The sequence below is a fragment of the Schistocerca piceifrons genome, chromosome 1 (assembly GCF_021461385.2).
Source record: "Schistocerca piceifrons isolate TAMUIC-IGC-003096 chromosome 1, iqSchPice1.1, whole genome shotgun sequence".
NCBI classification, from domain to species: Eukaryota; Metazoa; Arthropoda; class Insecta; order Orthoptera; family Acrididae; genus Schistocerca; species Schistocerca piceifrons.
The window spans coordinates 930884257-930905677 of record NC_060138.1 but is presented as its reverse complement, the minus strand read 5'-3'; the positions used below and the strand labels follow the sequence as shown (position 1 = coordinate 930905677).

General features: G+C 39.5%; 1 protein-coding gene across 4 annotated transcripts in view; it reads right to left on the bottom strand.

Annotated features, from left to right (window-relative positions):
• LOC124798396 (GATOR complex protein Iml1) overlaps positions 1-21421 on the bottom strand; it is a 547410-nt gene that overhangs the window by 512904 nt on the left and 13085 nt on the right. For all 4 annotated transcript variants that reach the window (XM_047262170.1, XM_047262989.1, XM_047263070.1 and 1 more), the window contains exons 2-4: positions 12676-12813; positions 6912-7081; positions 6239-6364 (exon numbers count right to left, since the gene is read on the bottom strand). In XM_047262170.1, coding sequence (XP_047118126.1) covers positions 6239-6364; positions 6912-7081; positions 12676-12813 — 434 coding nt within the window. The remainder of the gene's footprint in view (positions 1-6238; positions 6365-6911; positions 7082-12675; positions 12814-21421) is intronic.

Genomic DNA, 21421 nt, shown 5'->3' with positions numbered 1-21421 from the left:
TATTGAAGGAACAATTTAAAAGCAGTAACTAAGAAGCCTCAGGGAATGCACATTCTTTGCGATGTCAGATGTTTAACAAACACCAGGCATCCCAAGTTGTTGGCAATATTACTTCCTTTCCATTTCGTGTTGTCAACCTCCCTCTTCATCACTCAGAACTTTTGCTATGGTCTTTACTTCTCTGCTGAGGCTGCTAAAGGTTCAGGAGAGGAGACTTGTAAGTTTTATATTTGATTTTTATGATTGTCGAGAAAATAATATAGAATAGGGATAAATAATGAAAGATACAGACGAGACAAGTTTATTCAAATTTAGAATTTACTGAGTTACCTTGTGGGGAATATCAATAATCAAATATGAAACCTCCCAGTCTCGCTTTATAAGCTCTTAACAGCCCCACACTTCACATTCAGAAAGCTAGTGTTCCAGTAGATGACTAAAACATTAATCAGTATGATAAACGAATGGGAAGGAGATGGTAAAGCATACAGTAATGTGATTAATTTTCCGAAGTCTGTGACATGTAGAGACACTGTAAGAACTGTTTTCAAGGCAAGAGAAGATTGCCTGCATAATGAGTAAATGAAATGGTATATGAGGTGTTTGGAAAGCCACAGAGTGGTTGGCTTAAGTGTATTCTACTAATTTCAGTAATTTACCTTTTTTTTGGGGGGGGGGGAAATTGGCATGAGTAATTGTGTCTAATCTACAGAGAGTGTATTCTCTGTGTATAGTAGTACGTAATATGTTACAGAGCTACTGAAGATAGAGAAATTTTCTAAAATGGTTTTCTCTTTTTATATAATGTATATAGGAGGAGTTTCAGAACTGCAGAAGGTGGTCTGAATAATGTCTGAATAATTTTCAGGGTATTTAATGATTTTGCATTCTCATGTATGATGATATTTTTCAGAGCTGCAGATGGTGGCAGAAATTTATTTTCAATATATTTAATGATGTAATTTTTTTCTTGGTGTATAAAGTTCAGCAGTAAATTTTTCTGAAAGAAAGTAAGAAAGAAAGAGTAAAATTTTGGATCAGCAATATTTGTAAGAGTAACTTGCTCAATGATTAAAACAGATTTTGGAAAAAGAATTCAGTAGTAGTGCCAATTTCGAGTACTGTTAAAGATTTGAGGGAGACAGTTAATTCATTTTTCACTGAGTTAGTTAATACTAAATGACTAAATGTAAAGAAATTTTGGATTAAAAATGAATATGAATTTGCCCAAGAGGAGTTTTGAGTAAAGTGAAACTGCTACTACAGTATAATTTTGAAAAAAAAAAAGTTTTTAAAAAGTTCTTTGAAGAAATATTTACTTTTGAATATGAGAGTCAAGCTTTGAGCAGCATACCACTAAAACTGTATTCAAACATTACAGGATTGTTTTCCATACTCATCCGCATTAACTCACGTTTCCACATTTAGAGCAAGCTGCCATTCACACACCAAGTAGAAATTCCTTGCAAGTCATCCTCCTACAGTCACTTAAACACTACATTGCAGAATCATTAGCAAAGAGCCACAAATTGCTGCTCCCCACTACATGTCAAATTGTTTATATATTTATAGTACAAGACTGGTCCTATCACATTTTCCTACGAAACTCCTGACAATACCATCGTCTATGACGAATATTTACCATCCACAACAAAGTATTTGATTCTATTACTTAAAATGTCTGAGTCACTTACATATCTGAAAAACTATTCCCTTTGCTTGGACCTTTATTAATAGTCTGCAGGGTGGTACTGTGTGATCTGCTTTCCAGAAATCTAAAAATACGGAATCTGATTTCATCCATGGTTCACTTGATATCATTCAAGAAAAAAGTGAGCTGAGTTTCACACATGTAATTCTTTCTAAATCTGTGCTGATTTGTGTACAGAAGGTTTTCTCTCTGAAGGAAATTTATTACATTCAAACATAGAATATATTCAAGAATTCTCCAACCAATTGATGTTAAGGGCATTGGTCCGTGATTCTGCAGGACCCTTCTTAGATACTAGTCACCTATCTTTTTTTTTCCTAGTTGTATGGTAACTTGGCTCTTGGAACTGGTTGAGGTAGACACGATAAATACACCTAAATAAGAAGCTAATCCAAAAGAGTATTTTCTGTAAAACCAAACTGGGATGAACCAAGACCTATTGACTTATTTGTTTTTAGCTCTTTCGGTTGTTTTTCAGTGCCGGGGTTGCCAGTTTCTATGTCCTTCATACAGGAGAATGTGCAATGGTCAAATCACCAGGCCCCCTACTTGTCACTGTTGATGCTACATCTCTATATACTAACATCCCTCAAGCACATGGCCTTGCAGCTATCGAACACTACCTCTCACCAATATTATCCCAAACTTGGCCACAGCTTGTGGCCTAGTGGTTAGCATCACTGCACACAGAAGTAGTGTGTGACAAGTTGAGAATTTGGGCTGGATGTGAAGCATGATTGGATGACTAAAGTGGTTATAGCGAACACACACGTACTGTGGGAAATCTGGGTTCAAGTCTCAGTTTGTACAAATTTTCATTTGTCACCACTGAATTATTTCAATGCCCTCATATGGCTGACTTCAGTATTTCTCTTTCATCATCTAGATAATGGGATCCAGATTTTAGTCCCTGCTTAATCGGAGATTGTCTTCACTTGGCAACTGTGTGTTTGTATTGTCCTAAGGTATGTATCTCATCTTCATGGAAATGCAAGTTGCTGAGGTGTCAATTAGTAAAGCTTGCACCAGGTAGCCGAACAACACCAGACAGGGTCTCCCCAGCCAAACAATCATTTCATTTCCTCCCTGACTGGAGCAACTGAGCTATACCCTTCACCGGGTCTTTGATTATCTGTCATGATGCCCAGAAATGTGGACATCCTATCAAGCTCCTTCCAACCCCTCTTAAAGTGGTGTTCCATCCCACCCCATCAGAGACAGGGTCAACTGGACAAGCAGCCATGTCACAAACCAGCTGTGCTGCAATCACTGCACAGCATTTTATGTGGACATGGCCACCAATCAATTTTCCACTAGAATGAATGGGCATCACCAAACCATGACCATGAGCAGAGTTAACCTTCCAGGGGCACAAAAAGCCACTGAGCACAACATGCTAGAGCCCCTTGCTATCTGGATACTTCCCTCCAACACCAGCTTCTCTGAACAACACAGATCAGAGTTATCCTTGCAACACATGTGATGTATTTTCACACTCATGATGCATGCAATTTCAGAGATCATGTGTCCATACAGTTCACATGGGCCCTTATAGAGGCCACATAGACCGGACCCCTGGCATGCCCTAGTGAGCTGCCAAAGAAACAAATGCTCGGCCTATTCTGTAACTTGTATTACTGTTGTCCAGTCAATGTGTTCAGTGCTTTGCATGACCTGTACTTCATTGTATCTTAGGTGTTGCTCGATAAAGTACTATGTTCCAAAACTCGTGGTTGTTCTTGCTATAGCAAACTTGGCGATGAAGATAGGATATGTTTTCTGTGTGTGTTAGTATCAGTGCTAAGTCACCTGACAAACATCTTGTTGAAACAAATACTTCCACGTATCATTGCCCAGCAGTCTGCTTTCGCGGATCGACAGCAGGCTCTCGCCACCACTCTCAATAAAGTGGCATATACAAGTTCATGGCAGGTTACTCTTTCATCAGTGCAACCATTGCCCTTTCTGGCATAAGATGAATCGGCTGAAGATTGGGAGTCTCACGAGACACGGTTATGTCAACATTTCCAGGCTTTTTGTGTGAGCTATGCAAACCAGTGTAGGGCTTTCTTTCCTGGGTTTCACTGCTCATTTATCACTTGTTGCGCCAACTTGTGTCTTTGCAAGAACCAACCAGCTTATCTTTTGATTAAATGTGCAAACCGCTCTCAACCTATTACTGTGACAGAACACATCACTGTGACGCATGCAGAATTTTACCATAATCAGAAACACCTAAACCAATTTTACAAAGCAATCAACTCCTGTTAGGCACACTGCAAGTATTCATGATGACCGGGAAGCCTTTGCCACAGTACAACCATCAACTCAGCATCGCACGGGGCAGTGTCAGCTCTGACCACAGCAGCAACGGTCACGTCACAACAGTGACCATGTGCCCCCTTCCATCTTGCCCATATTGCCTAAGCATTGGGCCATTTGCAATAAGTGTTCATAATGCATTGGTGTGTAACTCCTCTTCAAGTGTGGCAAACACAGTAGTGGCAATGGACATAAACTGTTATCTCTATGAAGACTGTCTTTACTAACAAATTTGTTTATTGATATGCATATATTTTAAAACCGCAAAAAATGCAAGTAGACACAGGAGCTGCAGCCACTTTAGTAAACGCACAAACATGTGGACTTGGTCTCCCCCCCCCCCCCCCCCCCCCCCCCCACACACACACACAGGTTTTGCAGAATTTGATTAGCTACAATAAATTTTGTAGCATCTTCTTTCATATAGTGCTTCATTATGGATAAACGCATCATCTGAAAAATGTCTTAGGTTACTATTAATATTGTCTGCAAGGTCATTAGTATACAACATGAACAGCAGGGGTCCCAATACACATCCCTAGGACACACCGTAAGTTACTTCTCCATCCGTCCATGACTCTGCATCCCAGATAACTTCTTGTGTCCTCCCTATCAAAATATTCTCAACAAAGTCACCAATATCACTTGATACCCTGTACAATCATACTTTTGATAATGAACGTAGATGTGGCACTGAGTCAAATGCTTTTCAGAAATCAAGAAATACAGCATCTACCTAACTGCCTTGCTCAAAGCTTTCAGTACGTCACATGAGAGAAGTGTGAGTTCGGTTTCACATGATTGATGTTTATGGAATCCCTTTCGGTTTACAGGAAGGAGGTCATTCTGTTCAAGTTACCTCATTATGCTTAAGCTCAGGATATGTTCTAAGATTCTATGACAAATCAATGTCAAGGATGTTGGACAACAGTTTTTTTGCATCACTCATACTGTCTTTCTTGTAAACGAGTGTGACGTGCACTTTCTTCCTACTACTGGATACAGTTTTTTGTTTTCGGCATATACAATCATACACGTAAGTTAAAAGAGAGTCTAACTCAGCCACAGATTCAGAACAGAATCTGATAGAGAGACTACTGGGGCCAGGAGCTATGTTCAGTTTTAACAACTTCAGCTGTTTCTCAATGCCACTGACACTAATATCTACCTCATGCACCTTTTCAGCGGTACAAGAATTGAATTTCAGTTCCTGTCTGATTCATGAGTGGTGGCTGCTATATTTCATGCCACTAAGAGCCTTTACATATGACCACAATTTCTTCAGGATTTGTGAAAGATCATTTGACAACATTCTGCTGTGGTAGTCTCTGAAGGCTTCACATATTTCTATCTTGACAGACAAATGCATTTAATTTAGCATCTCTCTATTCATAGTCCTATGCTTCGGTATGTTTGGTTTACACCTGTTATACAGTAGTATCTGTTTCTTTAGAAGTTTCTTTACAGTGACTCTATACTATGAAGGGTCCCTTCCATTATCAACTGTTCTGCTGGGTACATATCTAGACAGAGCACAGTCAACTATTCTTTTAAACTTGGCCTATAGTTCCTCCACATGCTCCTGTCATGTGCTGAGAGTTTTGATTTCCTCACTGAGATATGACGCTACTGCTCTTTTATCTAGTCTACTCAACACTACTTCCTACTAATTTTAGTTGCCCTATGTACTTCATAAATCATTGCTGCCACAGCTGCCTCATTGTCACTGATACCAGTTTTGATGTTGACAACCTCAACATCTCAGGTTAATTTGCTGCCATTAGACCTAATATTTTTTCAACACAAGTGGGATTCCAAACTTTCTGTTCTAAGCAGTTTCCAGAGAATACATTTAGTAATGCTTCGCACAATGTCTTGTCACACTGACCACTAACAAAACCGTAATTTTCCCAATTACTTGTTTAATAGTTAAAGCCTCCAGTGATAATTACAGTATGAATGGGGAATTTATGCACTAGCGAACAGAGGTTTTCTCTAAGGCTTTTGGTTACATCAGATGGTGTCATGGTCATCTTTTACAGATTAGGAATTTGCTTCAAAAACTTTGTAAGTATTGATGACAAATTACTGAAATAGGTGCATAACAGACATCACTTACATTCCACTCCATTCAGTTTATGTTGCTACATTTCATAAAACTACCTTATTATAATATAACGTTTTAAATGTCTTGATGAAACTTACTTTAGTATCATTTGTAATCACACCGCAAGCTACTCTGTCACCCATTGACCACATTTCATAGACCTGGCATCGAATTGTACCACCACAGAACTCAATTTTCTTGTTCACATACACACATGTATCCACCTAGAAAATATAGTAGAAAAAAAGTTATAAAGTTAATGTAATACACTTCTCATTGTAACACATATTTTTTCTTTGCCTCTCAACTCCCCAGTTCTCAGTCAATAGATATGGCAAAACAACAAACATAATACATTCAGAAACACTGTAATGGCAGTCATAGCGAAATTAAAATTGTATAATTAATATGTTACTCTATAAGTGTTTTGTGAAAAAAGTATTTATGAAACAGTTTTCACTCATTACATCACCCATAACACTTTTATGGGAAAAGTTTCAGTTACAAAAAACACTTCAACACTGTTTAGCACACTTCAATTTTAACTACATGGGTGCACGATAAACAGCACGAAACACATCTCCCATTTTGCTTATTGACGTGTAGGAGATGAAGCTAATTATTTCTTTTCCTGGAAAACTAATGGGAAGTGTTTGGAGCTTGTTTCCTCTACTTTAAGCATTACTCCATGGACAATGACAAAGAAAAAATGTATAGAAAGTATCCCACAGGAAGCATAATTTAAAGTCTTATTTCTTTCTTTTTCCTTACCAGACTGTTCTTTAGTCTCCACATTTCGCTTCGCCCCAAATACTGGTCTTTGAATGTCAGCTCAACAGAATCCAAAGCTACATCTGCAGGGTTTACTATGTTCACACACACGTCAGCATATGTTCGCAGTTGAAATGCAGTGGCAATACTCTGTTCAACACTTATCGTATCTGAGGAAAAAAATAATTTAAAAAGTCAGTACCTTCCAACAATGTTCCATAATATGCATTTTGGAAAACTAGTAAAAATAAAAAAGTTATGCCAAATTATATGATGATAATTTTAGAGCATATTTCTTTCACTTTCTTCATATCCTGAAAATTGAACAAATTTGTCATTAAGGACTTATCATCCTCTTAGATGTTTGAGATCACCCAGCAACTCTTGTAAAATTAATCAGATGCAAAGGGCAAAATATTACACTGAGAATCTTAGAAAGAACATTTTCAACTGGATCGCTATTACATATTACATGCATTTATTCACAGCTGCATCAGTGCACAGTGTTTCGTTTAAGAGGACACTGTCCTACTGCCAACCATGTACACATATTCCATATACATAATAATGCTGAACTATCTGCCATGTATTTTTTTTAAAAATCAAATTCATCTGATCTGTTCACATAATTTACACTATAAGCACATCACATTTCCATAGTTTCTGTTCTCTTGTAGTCTGTATTGCTTATCATCCACATTTCAGTTCCATATCAGGACTAAAATCCAGAAAAATAGTTTGAGGAAAAGAGTGCCTGACACACAAATTTATATTTGATGGTAACACATCTAGCTTCTTCAAGCAAGCTTTTCTCAATATTCCCAATCTGCATTTTATATCCTCTTCTCCTTTACCACCATCATTTACGTATTTTGTTGCCCAAATAGTAAAACTTGTCTAAACCTTTAGTATATCTTTCCTAATCTAATTCCCTCAGGATTGCCAGATGTAATTAGAGAGCATGTGTTTGCCCTTGTTATACTTTTATTCATGTTCCACTTAGTATCCCATTTCAACATACTACCCACCCAGTCCACTTACCTTCCTGTTCAACTGGTCGTCCACGTTCTTTGCCCTCTCGCGACAAAATTACAATGTCATCAGTATATCAATGTTTTCAATTTCTTCTAACCAAATGTTAATTATGCTAAATGTACAGATTTAATAACACTGAGCATAGGCTAAAACCTGCCTCACTGCCCTGTACACTACTGCCTCCCTTCCACATGCTTCAAGTCTTAGAACTGCAGTTTTGTTTTTGTATAATTTGTAGATAACTTTTCACTCCCTGTATTTTAACCCTGCTACATTCACAATTTTCAAGAGTGTAGTTCAGTCAACACCATCAAAAAGAGAGAGAGAGACAGAAGAAGAAGAAGAAGAAGAAGAAGAAGAAAGAAAGAAAGAAAAAGAAATGGAAAAGCTGGGATGAGACAACAACAGTAAAACTGGAAAGATTGCTATTCAACACAGAAAAGCCACTTAGTGGCAGACAGTCGCATTTAACATACATTTAAAAGTAGATTGTGTGTGTGGGGGGGGGGGGGGGGCTAGTGTTTTTCTATATCTGAGGAAAGAATTTTTCTGATAGCTTCATAGCTTGGTCTACTTTTAAACATACTTAAAATGTGCCTGTCAGCAGCTCAACAGCTCCACTATGTGGTAAGTAGCAATCCATCCCATTTCATTGGTAAAAACTTTTCTTAAATCTACAAATGCTATAAATGAAGGTTCCACTTTTTTAAATGCATCTTCTAAGATGATCTTCGGAACCCCTACTGATCTTTCCACAGGTCATCTTCAATAAGCCATTCATTCCTTCTGTAGATTATATTGTGTTAGTATTTTACAGCATTATTTACTAACCTGTAGGTTTGATAATACTCAGAACAATCAGTACCTGCTCTGCTTGGCACTGGGATTATTAAATTCTTCTTAAAGTCTGATGGCAGGTCATCTGCCTAACATATCCTGCACACCAGGTGGAACAACTTTGCCATGATTGATTCTCTTTATGGACAGAGCGGGCCAGTGTCAGCATTAAATTCTATTGGACTCAAATCTGCTACAGCCAATGCCAGATTGTAATGCCACAAAGGCACAGTGTGGTCAGAAAGCATTCTGTTTAGATTTGCATAATTCATAACGACATTTTTTCTCTTTTCTGTTGACATATTAGTAACCACATCACACTGTTCTCATTCAACAAATATCTATGCCTACAGTGATGTACTCAGTTTTTGCATAAATAGAAAGAGTGCTTCAGTAAGCTCTTTCTTGTTCACTGAAAGAAATGGGTGCATTTGTTTGATATTGCATCTTTTCACTGAAGCCATCATCTTGTGCTACAGATTAAATACAGTTAAATGTGAAAGTTAATGTGTCAAATAGAAGAGAAGAGCAATAACAGACCATGCTTCATGTAAGTTAATAGCTTTTGTTTACTGACAAATTAGTTTGAAGCAAGGATTCCTCTAAGAGTCTACTCAAATTCCACATTTATTACAGGTACTGAGTGGTACTTTATTCACTTCAGACGGCTATAAGTGTACAAAACTGTGTGCAACAGATGATGTGCACCAACAAAGTAATACGATTTACAGTTTTGGTTCACCATCTCAAGATATAACTTTTTCTGGCACTTCTCCCAATCTGCACATGTAAATGACCCAGGTTACTTAATATAGTGCTCTCTCTCTCTCTCTATCTCTCTCTCTTTGATCTCTGATAGGGCAACAGACTGTTTTCAACCACCAACTGATCAGTCATTTTTTTTCTCAGTTGGTTTTTTCAGTTAAATGAAACAACCAAATGAAACTAGTCTCTGTGGCCATGTCAACTATATGCATGTTTTCACTCACTCACTGAGTTTATGTGGTTTCACTCAATACAAGACAACTGATTGAATCAAGTCTCCACTGGCTGTGGCCGTTACATGAATGTTTTCACTCACTGACCAAGTTTGAGTGGTTTCATTCAATGTGAGACAATTGACTGGCATAAGTCTCTATCAACTGCAGCTGCTATATGAATGTTTTCACTCAGTCTCTGGGTTTGGTGATTTCGCTTTTCCCCGCACCCTTTTCTCTCTCTGTGTGTGTGTGTGTGTGTGTGTGTGTGTGTGTGTGAGTGAGGGGGGGGCGGGTGACAATTGGGGGCACACGTGTGGCACTACCCACCACTACAGCCTCCTCCTGCTGTTGCCACAGCAAGCATTGTAGCCAGTGCAATGAGGTGGAATGGTGGTCGGCACAAGTGGAGGATACTGCTGGGACCGGCACTAGTAGCTACCGGCCACCACACCACTTTCTCACACCAGCTGGCCCTGGCAAACAGCACGACCCTGACATGAAGTGAGCCAGGGACACTCAGAGGCTAGCTACATAGATAGGTTTCTTTATATAATTAATTAATGGGCATCATCACATCTTTTCAGTAAAATGGAATGCAAACAGTCACAGAAATCTGCCATGTACCCTTTCTTCTTCACATACCCTTAATAGAACTTTCATGCCTGCAACTTTGCACTACCAATGAAGCTTTATTCGTTACATGATGTTAATTGCACCTGGAACAATTTAATGCACAGCAGTTTATATATCAGTTTTAATGATGAAATAAGAATTAGTCTTCCAGTACATAATTAAATGAGTATTTATACTACGTATTTTAACTTTAGCATAACCACTGAGATGTCTTCATGTATACCTGGGATTGCAGCTACCTTCTAGGACTATATGTAGCCCTAATTTGTATTGTATACCACTGTTTTTACTTCACCTAGTGAAAACACTACAGACTGGTTTCGCTCAAGAGGGATAACTGGATAATTTCAATCAACTAAACAGTGGTTTCAGCTGAATGAATACATATTTCAACCAACAGGAAGAACTAAAGACTGGTTTCACTTGAAAAGAAAGAATGAATAACTCAGTCAGTACTCAAAACACTGCCAGATTGTGTCAGCTGTTTCCATTCAGTTGCTCCCAAAGACTGGTTTCACTCTAAAGAATGAATGAATAATTCAACAGATACATAAAACTACAACTGAATGAGTCGATTGTTCTCCAACAACTGACTGAATCGACTGTTTTCATTTGACTGTTTCCAACCCTATTCTCTCTCTCTCTCTCTCTCTCTCGTCTCTCTCTCTCTCTCTCTCTCTCATCTCTCTCTCTCTCTCTCTCTCTCTCTCTCTCTCTCTCTCTCTTTCTGCTCCTTTCTGAAATAATGTAATGTAAATGAAGTCCCGTGCTTCTTTACAGAGCGTAGGGGAACGATGCGGGAGACCCGCACCGCCTTACTAGGCAAGGTCCTAATGGAGGTGGTTTGCCGTTGCCTTCCTCCGACCGTAATGGGAATGAATTGATGATTGATGAAGACGACACAACACCCAGTCATCTCGAGGCAGGGAAAAATTCCTGACCCCGCCGGGAATCGAACCCAGGACCCCCGTGCTCGGAAGCGAGAACGCTACCGCGAGACCACGAGGGGCGGACCTTTCTGAAATATACACACTGAATAGAGCCCATAAATCAAGAAATGAGCATCTACACTCAAAAAATATCACTGAAGAAGGAATATTAAAAAATTTCAACTGACTCATACAACTAATAATGTTATTTTATTTTGTTTAAGTACAGGATTAAATGTAAATTTGTACACTAATGTCAAGACATATGGCAAGCCAACATCCACATATCCCTTCTAAGTCGCAAATTCTTGGAACCTTCGTAAGATCATCCTTATACATCAATGTATTACAACCTGGAAAAATTGTAAATGGCTTATCAGCTTTAATGGTTAGAAAATTTTTCTGGACAGCATGTGCTATTGTGAAGACTATGTCAAGGAGTGCCCCAGCAATGTTTACACAGAGAAATAAACAGTGTCAATATAAGTCTGTCAAATCTATTGGAACAATATGAGGAATACTCTTAGAATTTTTAACACCAATATCTCCTCAAATGAAACACTGCATTATAAACATCAACCAGACTCTAAATGATAACCAAAGAAGTGCTAACAGTGCAACTCCCCAAGAATGTACAAAATGCTGTTCACTGCATGTGAAGTGACAGGCACTCTTAGGATGTAGCTGTTTTGGATTCCAGAATTGGATTCTTTTGAGGGTTTTGAATCTCACCTAAACTATCAACATTGAATGTTAACAGAAGACACACGGAAAGTGGAGACCAGAATGGACTGAGAAAAGATGACAGCTCTATAAAACAATATGATTTGTGGCAAACTTAATACACTGAGTTCACAATCTCTTCAAATCCGGCAGACAGAGACTTCATGTGTACTGTTTTCCACTGCTGTTTTAGAGTTTTAAGCAATGGTGCACTGCCATGAGTGTGTAACAAATTATTCTCATGTTTTACTACAATAATTAAGTTACCTAGCTGACATATTTTGTGCATGTTTATTAGTGTGGTCCTCTTTACTGTTGCATTTTCCACAAAAGTAAATACATGCCTTTACCTAAATATTAACACTTGCTCTTTATTTCTGCTGTTATATGTTTCAATCTAGGGTGAATGAATCAATCAACAGATGGAAAAACCAAAAAAAGCGATAATACAAAAATGATGTATGCATTATGCGCATAGGCTGTAGGTATTACTGATAATCTCAATATCCGAACAGTGTGTGAACAGCATGAGGCTAAACTGGGACCATACAAACAGTTTATACCCAAGGTAACTGCATAAACAATGTCAGAAAAACCGCATTTGCATTTTTTATTTTTTTTACTTACCTTTGCTTTGCATGTCTTCCTTGAATGAAGTAACCTGCAACAACAGGCGGCTGAACTCATCTTCAGGAAGATATATTTCAACTACACTTCCTTGTTTAATGCCTGGAAAATCCTTAGGATTGATAATAAGATCCTCACCTGCCACAAAAATAACAATAATGTACAAATCAAAGTGCAATTTTCCAAAGAATGTAAAAAGAAATGAAGAGTACAAATTAGTGTCACATCAATAACAAGGTCATCAAATATGGAATACAAGTTAAGGCCAGGGAAGGACATCAGCTGTGCCCTTTGAAAAACACCATCCCAGCCTTTGCCTTGAGCAGTTTAAGAAAACCACAGAAAATATAACTACAGATGGCCGAAAAGGGATCTGAATCATCATCCTCACAAATATGAGTCAAAAGTGATACCACTGCACCACTTCACTTCGGGCAAAGTGTGTAGTTTAGTATAATCATGTTGGATGTGTCTGCGTCAGGAAACATATAGACAGAAATATAATAACGAAAAGTCCCTGGTGGAACAGAAGTAAGGCAGGAATGAAGGTAACAGCTCACTTTTGTGTCTCACTAAATCATCAATAGATTCATAAATAAGCCTAAGAACACTACTGAGCATTTGGAGAAATCATTCTTCACAGTTAACAGAGTACACACACACACACACACACACACACACACACACACACACACACACACACACGTCTGCTGAGCTACAGTGTCCTGGCTGACAACATTTTATCAATAGCCAGCTTGACTTGAGTGAAAGATTGTATTAGCAGGTATGGGAAGAGGAAGAAAGCAGACAGGGAGCAGAAAGAAGAATTGGAAGTAGAGCTAAGATAGATGGGCAGCAAGTGCACAGGGTAGGAAAGTGGCATTGCTGAGATCACTGTGGTGTATGAAGTAGGAGTCATGGACATTGCACGAAGACATGGAGTAGTGGACTGGAATTTGATATAGAATGGGGGAAGAGGGCAACTGCATAGAGAAGGATGAGAATGTACAATGAATGAACTGAGGAGTGGGGTGCAGAGGTGGATGTGGATGTGGGAAAGGTGCTAGCAGACACTTAGGCCAGGAGGATCATGGAATCAAATGATGTGTTGCAAGGAAAATTTCTATATAGGTTAATTTGGAGAAGTTGACGGCTGGAAAGGAGGAAGGATTTGGTGGGAGGGGGGGGGGGGGGTGAATCCAAATGGTAGGATCATGAAGCAGCCACTGAAATCAACAACAACAATATGCTCAGAAGTATGTTAAGTCACGGGGACACCAATACTACTCTTGGCCATAGTTTGGCAGTGGCCACTCACTCAGGTGGACAGAAGATTGGCGGCCATACTCACATAAATGGTATGCTGCAGTTACAGCATAGCTGGTAAATGATATGACTGCTTTCACAAGTGGCCACACCTCTGTTAGGATAGGATAGGATATGCTTGCCATGGAAAGTGCAGGATGGCTACATTGGACAGGTCTTGCACCTGGGTGTCCATCATGGGTATTACTCAGGCAGCAAGAGGTTGAGAGTAGGTGTGTCCTTAGAATACACTGAGATATTTTAGGGATTGGGTGGGATCTGGAATACCACTTTGGAAGGTACAGGAAGGATTGTTCTCTATCTCCAGTTATGATGATAATTAGGTGAAGGTCTTTCAAAGAATATGGGCAAGTGGTCAAATAGGGTGTTGTTGGGTGATGAGAGGGATGCTCCTTTGCAACTGGTTCGCTGAGATGACAAAAGATATGGAATACCTCCAAATATCATGTCAGACCTCCTTTTGCCTGGTGTTGTGCTGAGACTCGATTAGCACGGACTCAACAAGCCATTGTAAGTCCCCTACAGAACACTGAGCCCTCTGTCTCTACAGTTATCCATTATTACAAAAGTGTTGCCAGTGCAAGATTTTGTGCATGAACTGAGCCCTTGATTATGTCCTATAAATGTCTGATGGGATTCATGTCAGGCGAACTGGGTGGCCAAATCATTCACTCAAACTGTCCAGAATATGCTCTAAACCAGTCGCGAACAACTGTCGATCCGAAATGTGGCACGTAGTTATTTGGGAACATGGAGTCCATGAATGGTTACAAGTTGCCTCCAGGTAGATGACAATACACATTCCCAGTCAATATCGGTTCAGTTGGATCAGAGGACCCAGTCCATTCCATGTAATCATCACAGCCCACACCTTTGAAGAGCCACCACCAATTTGCACAGTGCCTTGTTGACAACTTAGGTCCATGGCTTCATGTGGTCTGCTCCACACTCAAAACCTACCATCAGCTCTTACCAACTGAAACTGGGACATCTGACCAGGCCATAGGTTTCCAGTCATCTAGGGTCCAACCAATATGGTTCCTAGCCCAGGAGAGGCACTGCAGCACCTGCACATTGTTCAAAAGGATATGTTCATCATAAATCCCACATTGACTTCTACCATTATTCCATGCAGAACTGCTTGTCTGTTAGCCCTAACAACTCTACACAAACAGCACTGATCTCGAACATGTAAGTGAAGGCCGTTGGCTACTGCTTTGTCCATGGTGAGATGTAATGATTGAAATTTCTCAGCACACTCTTTACACTGGGGCCCTCAGAATATCAAATTCCTTAATGATTTCCAAAATGGAATGGCCCATGCATTTTGCTCAAACCACCATTCTGCATTCCAAGTCTTAATTCCTGTCATGCAGCCATACTCATGTCAGAAATCTTTTCCCATGAACCATCTGAGTACAAATGATAGCTCCACCAATTCACTTCCCTTTTATACCTTGAGTATACAATACTACCGCCATCTGTTTATATGCATATCACTATCTCACGACTTTTGTCACCTCAGTGTAAATCTGCTTGTGAACTATTTTTGGAGAGGGGATGGGCGATAATACTTGTCTGTGAAAGCTTTAGTATGCCCTTCGGCATACTGTGCAAAGAGTTGTTTATTGCTGCAAATGCACTATACAATTGAGGCCAGATTGTGTAGGAGAGACTTTTTATTGTGGAATTGGGGGCAGCTATCAAGGTGCAAGTATAACTGATAATTAATGGGTTTGATGTGGGAAGAGATTCTTATAGAATAATCGGACATGTCTGCTTAAGGTAAACTCCAAACGGCCACACTGCTTGCAACTGATACATTAACAATCACTCGTCTGTATGACGAGCAATGGTATAGAAAGTCAGTCACTATGATGTTGATAGCAGGCCATACAAGGTGTGCTCCATGAGAAGAGGCAATAATGAAAATTGAAAAGAAGACGGGAAGGATTAAAATTAACATTCACACAATTTTCTCACAAGAATTCAAACCATGTGCTATTCTATTGATTCCTAACATAATCTAATCATCAGTTAAATTATCCAATGACAATGAGCTCCCTTGTAGTGTCTTTGGCATTTTCAAGATGAAACAAAATATCTCTGAAATGTCCACACAGGAAAGATTTTTCTGTTAATGCCTTCAGAGAAGAGACAAAAACAGGAGTCTTTTCCTTGCTAACAGTTTCAATTCCTTAATATGTTTTCTGAACCCATTTGTATACTGCTCTAATATGGCATTCATCAGTAGTGGTATCACCACAGTGAAAGAATTAAAATAGTACATCATACAGTTGGATGATCACTGGACTACAAAGAGCTCAGCCACATACACATTAACAGTTCCAGCCTGAAAGCTTAGACTAGAGTTCAGATGTTACACACAATTTTAAAAGATTTACCACATTTCTCTAAACGTCAGCTAAAATAGAGGGCAGGACTCCACTTAACACCCCACTGGAATGACTTGTATGAAGTAGACCACTGCTTTTCACCAGCCACAGCTTAATGCACCTTACTGCCAGTCACTCCTACTCACACAGCTGTATGGCTCTCCAACTCACGGTGGGACTCCTTGGTCTCATGCTCATTTCACCAGATTCCCACATCCCATGGTACTCAGCAGAATGGCACATACCTCCCTTGCTGCTGAACAAGGAGAGGGCCATTCTGTCTGTAATTTTCTCTATTGGGAACATTTGCTGCAATATCTACAGGGTACTATGGGAATTGAAGCAGATGTGACTTTTTTGCTTTGGAGACATTTCATCTGCACTAAATATAATGTATTCAGTGGGAAGGAAAATCCTGAGGACATGACCGGGAAACACAACAGCAACGGGAGCCCCCTTGCTTATAACTATCAGTGTACACTATATTAAAACCACGATGTCTACCTAAAAGGCTAGCAAACAATGATGTAAGTTATATCTGGAGCATGTTCCTTCTTATTGTTTATCAAATTTAAAGGTAATTCTGCATCTCTGTAGCAGCCAGGATGGAGATCTGCCAAATCTCAGTGTAGAATTTTAAAATCAACCTCAACATTTTTAAATGCAGTTCCTTCTGGATGGATTCCATTGAGCCTCATTGCTCGCTTACTATTACTGAAAAATTATTAGCTCCTACATGTGCTGATTGCACAACTATTGTTCATTTAATGAAAAGCCACTTCAGCTGCTTAATTAGAACTTTATTAATTTCACATGAAGTGTTTCAGCCTTTATACTAGTCCATTATCAAGCACACCTGAATCTGCCATTGTTAATGCATAATATGGATGTATATACACTTTATGTAGTAGCAAATGGGACACAAAGCTTATATATGTATAGTACAAGTGCTGAAAGATTAAATAACTTATGTTATGCTGTAGAGAAGCAATGTTAATGACAAAAACACTGAAAGTCAAGTAGATTTAAATAGCTTGCACCCACTGAGGTCATAATGATAAAACTATACAACCTGAAACATCAAAACTATTACAATGCTTTAGCTTCAGAACAATTATTCTCTCATGTGTTTCAAAATTTCAAATTGCATGTTTTCCAAACAAAATACCAAAAGTAAATTATTTCAATTTAATATAAGTGTAAAATAAGTACAGTGGATGGATGTTCAAGTTGAGCCCGAGATTAAGTCCTCTAATGAGCAAAATTTAAAACACTGAGAACTGCTGAAGGGTATAATGGAGCTTGGACACATTGTCAACTGCTAATATATATACATAAACGTCTAGGCATAGCTTTGAAATTGTGGAAAGCTTTAAAGGAAGTTGTCAAAAACGGGGCAGCAGTTACCTAAGAAACTGTTGTTTCTTAATGTGCATTGCTCTTTGGGTGTCTTTTCCTTGGACCTTTTTTCGGTACGTGTACATTTCTCAGTCTTCATAAATATCCAAAAAGTATCCCTTTTTCACTGTATGGAGGAATGAGCAATTGTTTTCCATACTATGTACTGTGTGACAATCTTGCATGAGGTGAGCTGCGGGTGATTTACAAGACACACACAGGGTGTTACAAAAAGGTACGGCCAAACTTTCAGGAAACATTCCTCACACACAAAGAAAGAAAATATCTTATGTGGACATGTGTCCGGAAACGCTTACTTTCCACGTTAGTGCTCATTTTATTACTTCTCTTCAAATCACATTAATCATGGAATGGAAACACACAGCAACAGAACATACCTTGTTACAGGAAATGTTCAAAATGTCCTCCGTTAGCGAGGATACATGAATCCACCCTCCGTCACATGGAATCCCTGATGCAGCCCTGGAGAATGGCGTATTGTATCACAGCCATCCACAATACGAGCACGAACAGTATCTACATTTGGTACCGGGGTTGCGTAGACAAGAGCTTTCAAATGCCCCCATAAATGAAAGTGAAGAGGGTTGAGGTCAGGAGAGCGTGGAGGCCACGGAATTGGCCCGCCTCTACCAATCCATCGGTCACCGAATCTGTTGTTGAGAAGCATACGAACACTTCAACTGAAATGTGCAGGAGCTCCATCGTGCATGAATTACATGTTGTGTCGTACTTGTAAGGCACATGTTCTGGCAGCACAGGTAGAGTATCCCATATGAAATCATGATAACGTGCTCCATTGAGCGTAGGTGGAAGAACATGGGGCCCAGTCAAGACATCACCAACAATGCCTGCCCAAACGTTCACAGAAAATCTGTGTTGATGACGTGATTGCACAATTGCATGCGGATTCTCATCAGCCCGCACATGTTGATTGTGAAAATTTATAATTTGATCACGTTGGAATGAAGCCTCATCCATAAAGAGAACATTTGCACTGAAATGAGGATTGACACATTGTTGGATGAACCATTCGCAGAAGTGTACCCGTGGAGGCCAATCAGCTGCTGATAGTGCCTGCACACGCTGTACATGGTACGGAAACAACTGGTTCTCCCGTAGCACTCTCCATACAGTGACGTGGTCAATGTTACCTTGTACAGCAGCAATTTCTCTGATGCTGACATTAGGGTTATCGTCAACTGCACGAAGAATTGCCTCGTCCATTGCAGGTGTCCTCGTCGTTCTAGGTCTTCCTCAGTCGCGAGTCATAGGCTGGAATGTTCCAGGCTCCCTAAGACACCGATCAATTGCTTCAAACGTCTTCCTGTCGGGACACCTTCGTTCTGGAAATCTGTCTCGATGCAAACATACCGCACCACGGCTATTGGCCCGTGCTAATCCATACATCAAATGGGCATCTGCAAAATCCGCATTAGTAAACATTGCACTGACTGCAAAACCACGTTCGTGATGAACACTAACCTGTTGATGCTACGTACTGATGTGCTTGATGCTAGTACTGTAGAGCAATGAGTCGCATGTCAACACAAGCACCGAAGTCATCATTACCTTCCTTCAATTGGGCCAACTGGCGGTGAATCGAGGAAGTACAGTACATACTGACGAAACTAAAATGAGCTCTAACATGGAAATTAAGCGTTTCCGGACACATGTCCACATAATATCTTTTCTTTATTTGTGTGTGAGGAATGTTTCCTGAAAGTTTGGCCGTATACAAAAATTCAAGCTTTCGCAACAAACGGTTGCTTCATCAGGAAAGAGGGAAGGAGGTGGAAAGACGAAAGGATGTGGGTTTTAAGGGAGAGGGTAAGGAGTCATTCCAATCCCGGTAGCGGAAAGACTTACCTTAGGGGGAAAAAAGGACAGGTATACACTCGAGCGCACACACGCACGCATATCCATCCGCACATACACAGACACAAGCAGACATTTTTGGCCTTTACAAATGTCTATGTATTTCTTTTTTCTTTCTAATTCTGAAAATAGATGGGTGTGCAAGCAATGGTATGGTGGTCAGGTGTCTGTAGTATGGCTATTTTTTATAGGCTCTTCAAAGCGACAGTTCACCCCAATTTCAGAGGCTTGAAAGAGTGTTGTCTGCTCCCCATGAACTGGTGCTAAAATATTTCAAAATATGCTGAGGGGATTAAATTAGGAAATGAGATACTTAAAGTAGTAAAGGAGTTTTGCTATATGGGGAGCAAAATAACTGATGATGGTCGAAGTAGAAAGGATATAAAATGTAGACTGGCAATGGTGAGGAAAGCGTTACTGAAGAAGAGAAATTTGTTAACATCAAGTATAGATTTAAGTGTCAGGAAGTCATTTCTGAAAGTATTTGTAAGGAGTGTAGCCATGTATGGAAGTGAAACATGGACGATAAATAGTTAGACAAGAAGAGAATAGAAGCTTTCGAAATGTGGTGCTACAGAAGAATGCTGAAGATTAGGTGGGAGGACCACATAACTAATGAGGAGGTATTGAATAGAAATGGGGAGAAGAGGAGTTTGTGGCACAACTTGACCAGAAGAAGGGATCGGTTGGCAGGACATGTTCTGAGGCATCAAGGGATCACCAATTTAGTACTGGAGGGCAGAGTGGAGGGTAAAAATCGTAGAGGGAGACCAAGAGATGAATACACTAAGCAGATTCAGAAGGATGTAGGTCGCAGTAAGTACTGGGAGATGGAGGAGCTTGCACAGGATAGGGTAGCATGGAGAGCTGCATCAAACCAGTCTCAGGACTGAAGATCACAACAACAACAACATCATAGTACTTTTAGGGACCTTGCTTCTAGGTCTCATGCTGTGATGAACAGATAAGCTTTAAGTGAAATGTGAAGCCCAGGAACCTCATAGTTCCTTTAAAATTAAGAATATTGTCCATATAGAAATGGCAGTCACACTTGCAACACAATCTTGGGGTCTCTCTCTCTCTCTCTCTCTCTCTCTCTCTCTCTCTCTCTCTCTCTCTCTCTCTCTCCCCCCCCCCCCCCCCCCCCCCTTTTGTACAAGTTTTTAATAACAATTTCATAAATGGAACAGAAGAAGTTGTCCAGGAAAAATGATTTTAAATTAGATTATTTAAAACTTGCTTCCCAATCTGTCAGACATTTTATGTTACTGGGCCAGTGACTTCTAAATAAAGGTCATTTTTCCCTCTAGAGTTGTAGGTATGGACATAATTGCTTTTCTCAAATTGTGATGGATTATTTATGACTAATTTCACTAGCAAATATATGGATTGTGACAGTGCAGTTAAAATTCCTGGCTCCTTTAAGAGGTACCTAAATGATAATCAGCTGTGTGTAAAGCCATCAGTTCCATAAAACTTGAGTTTTTCTATGAGAGTACCATGACCTACACAAATCCAACACCTTGGAAAGGTCACAAAAATTCCAAACTGGCAATATAATATTATTTTAGGCTTTTACTATTTGATGAGTGAATGTATAAATACCATTCTCAGTTGAGTAACCCTCCTGGAATTGAAACTGTGATATGCTAAGTATGTTGTTTTCATTTGTGTGCAGATATTCTTGAGTACATTACTTTTTCAGATGTTTTGGAAAAAGATGTCGGTAA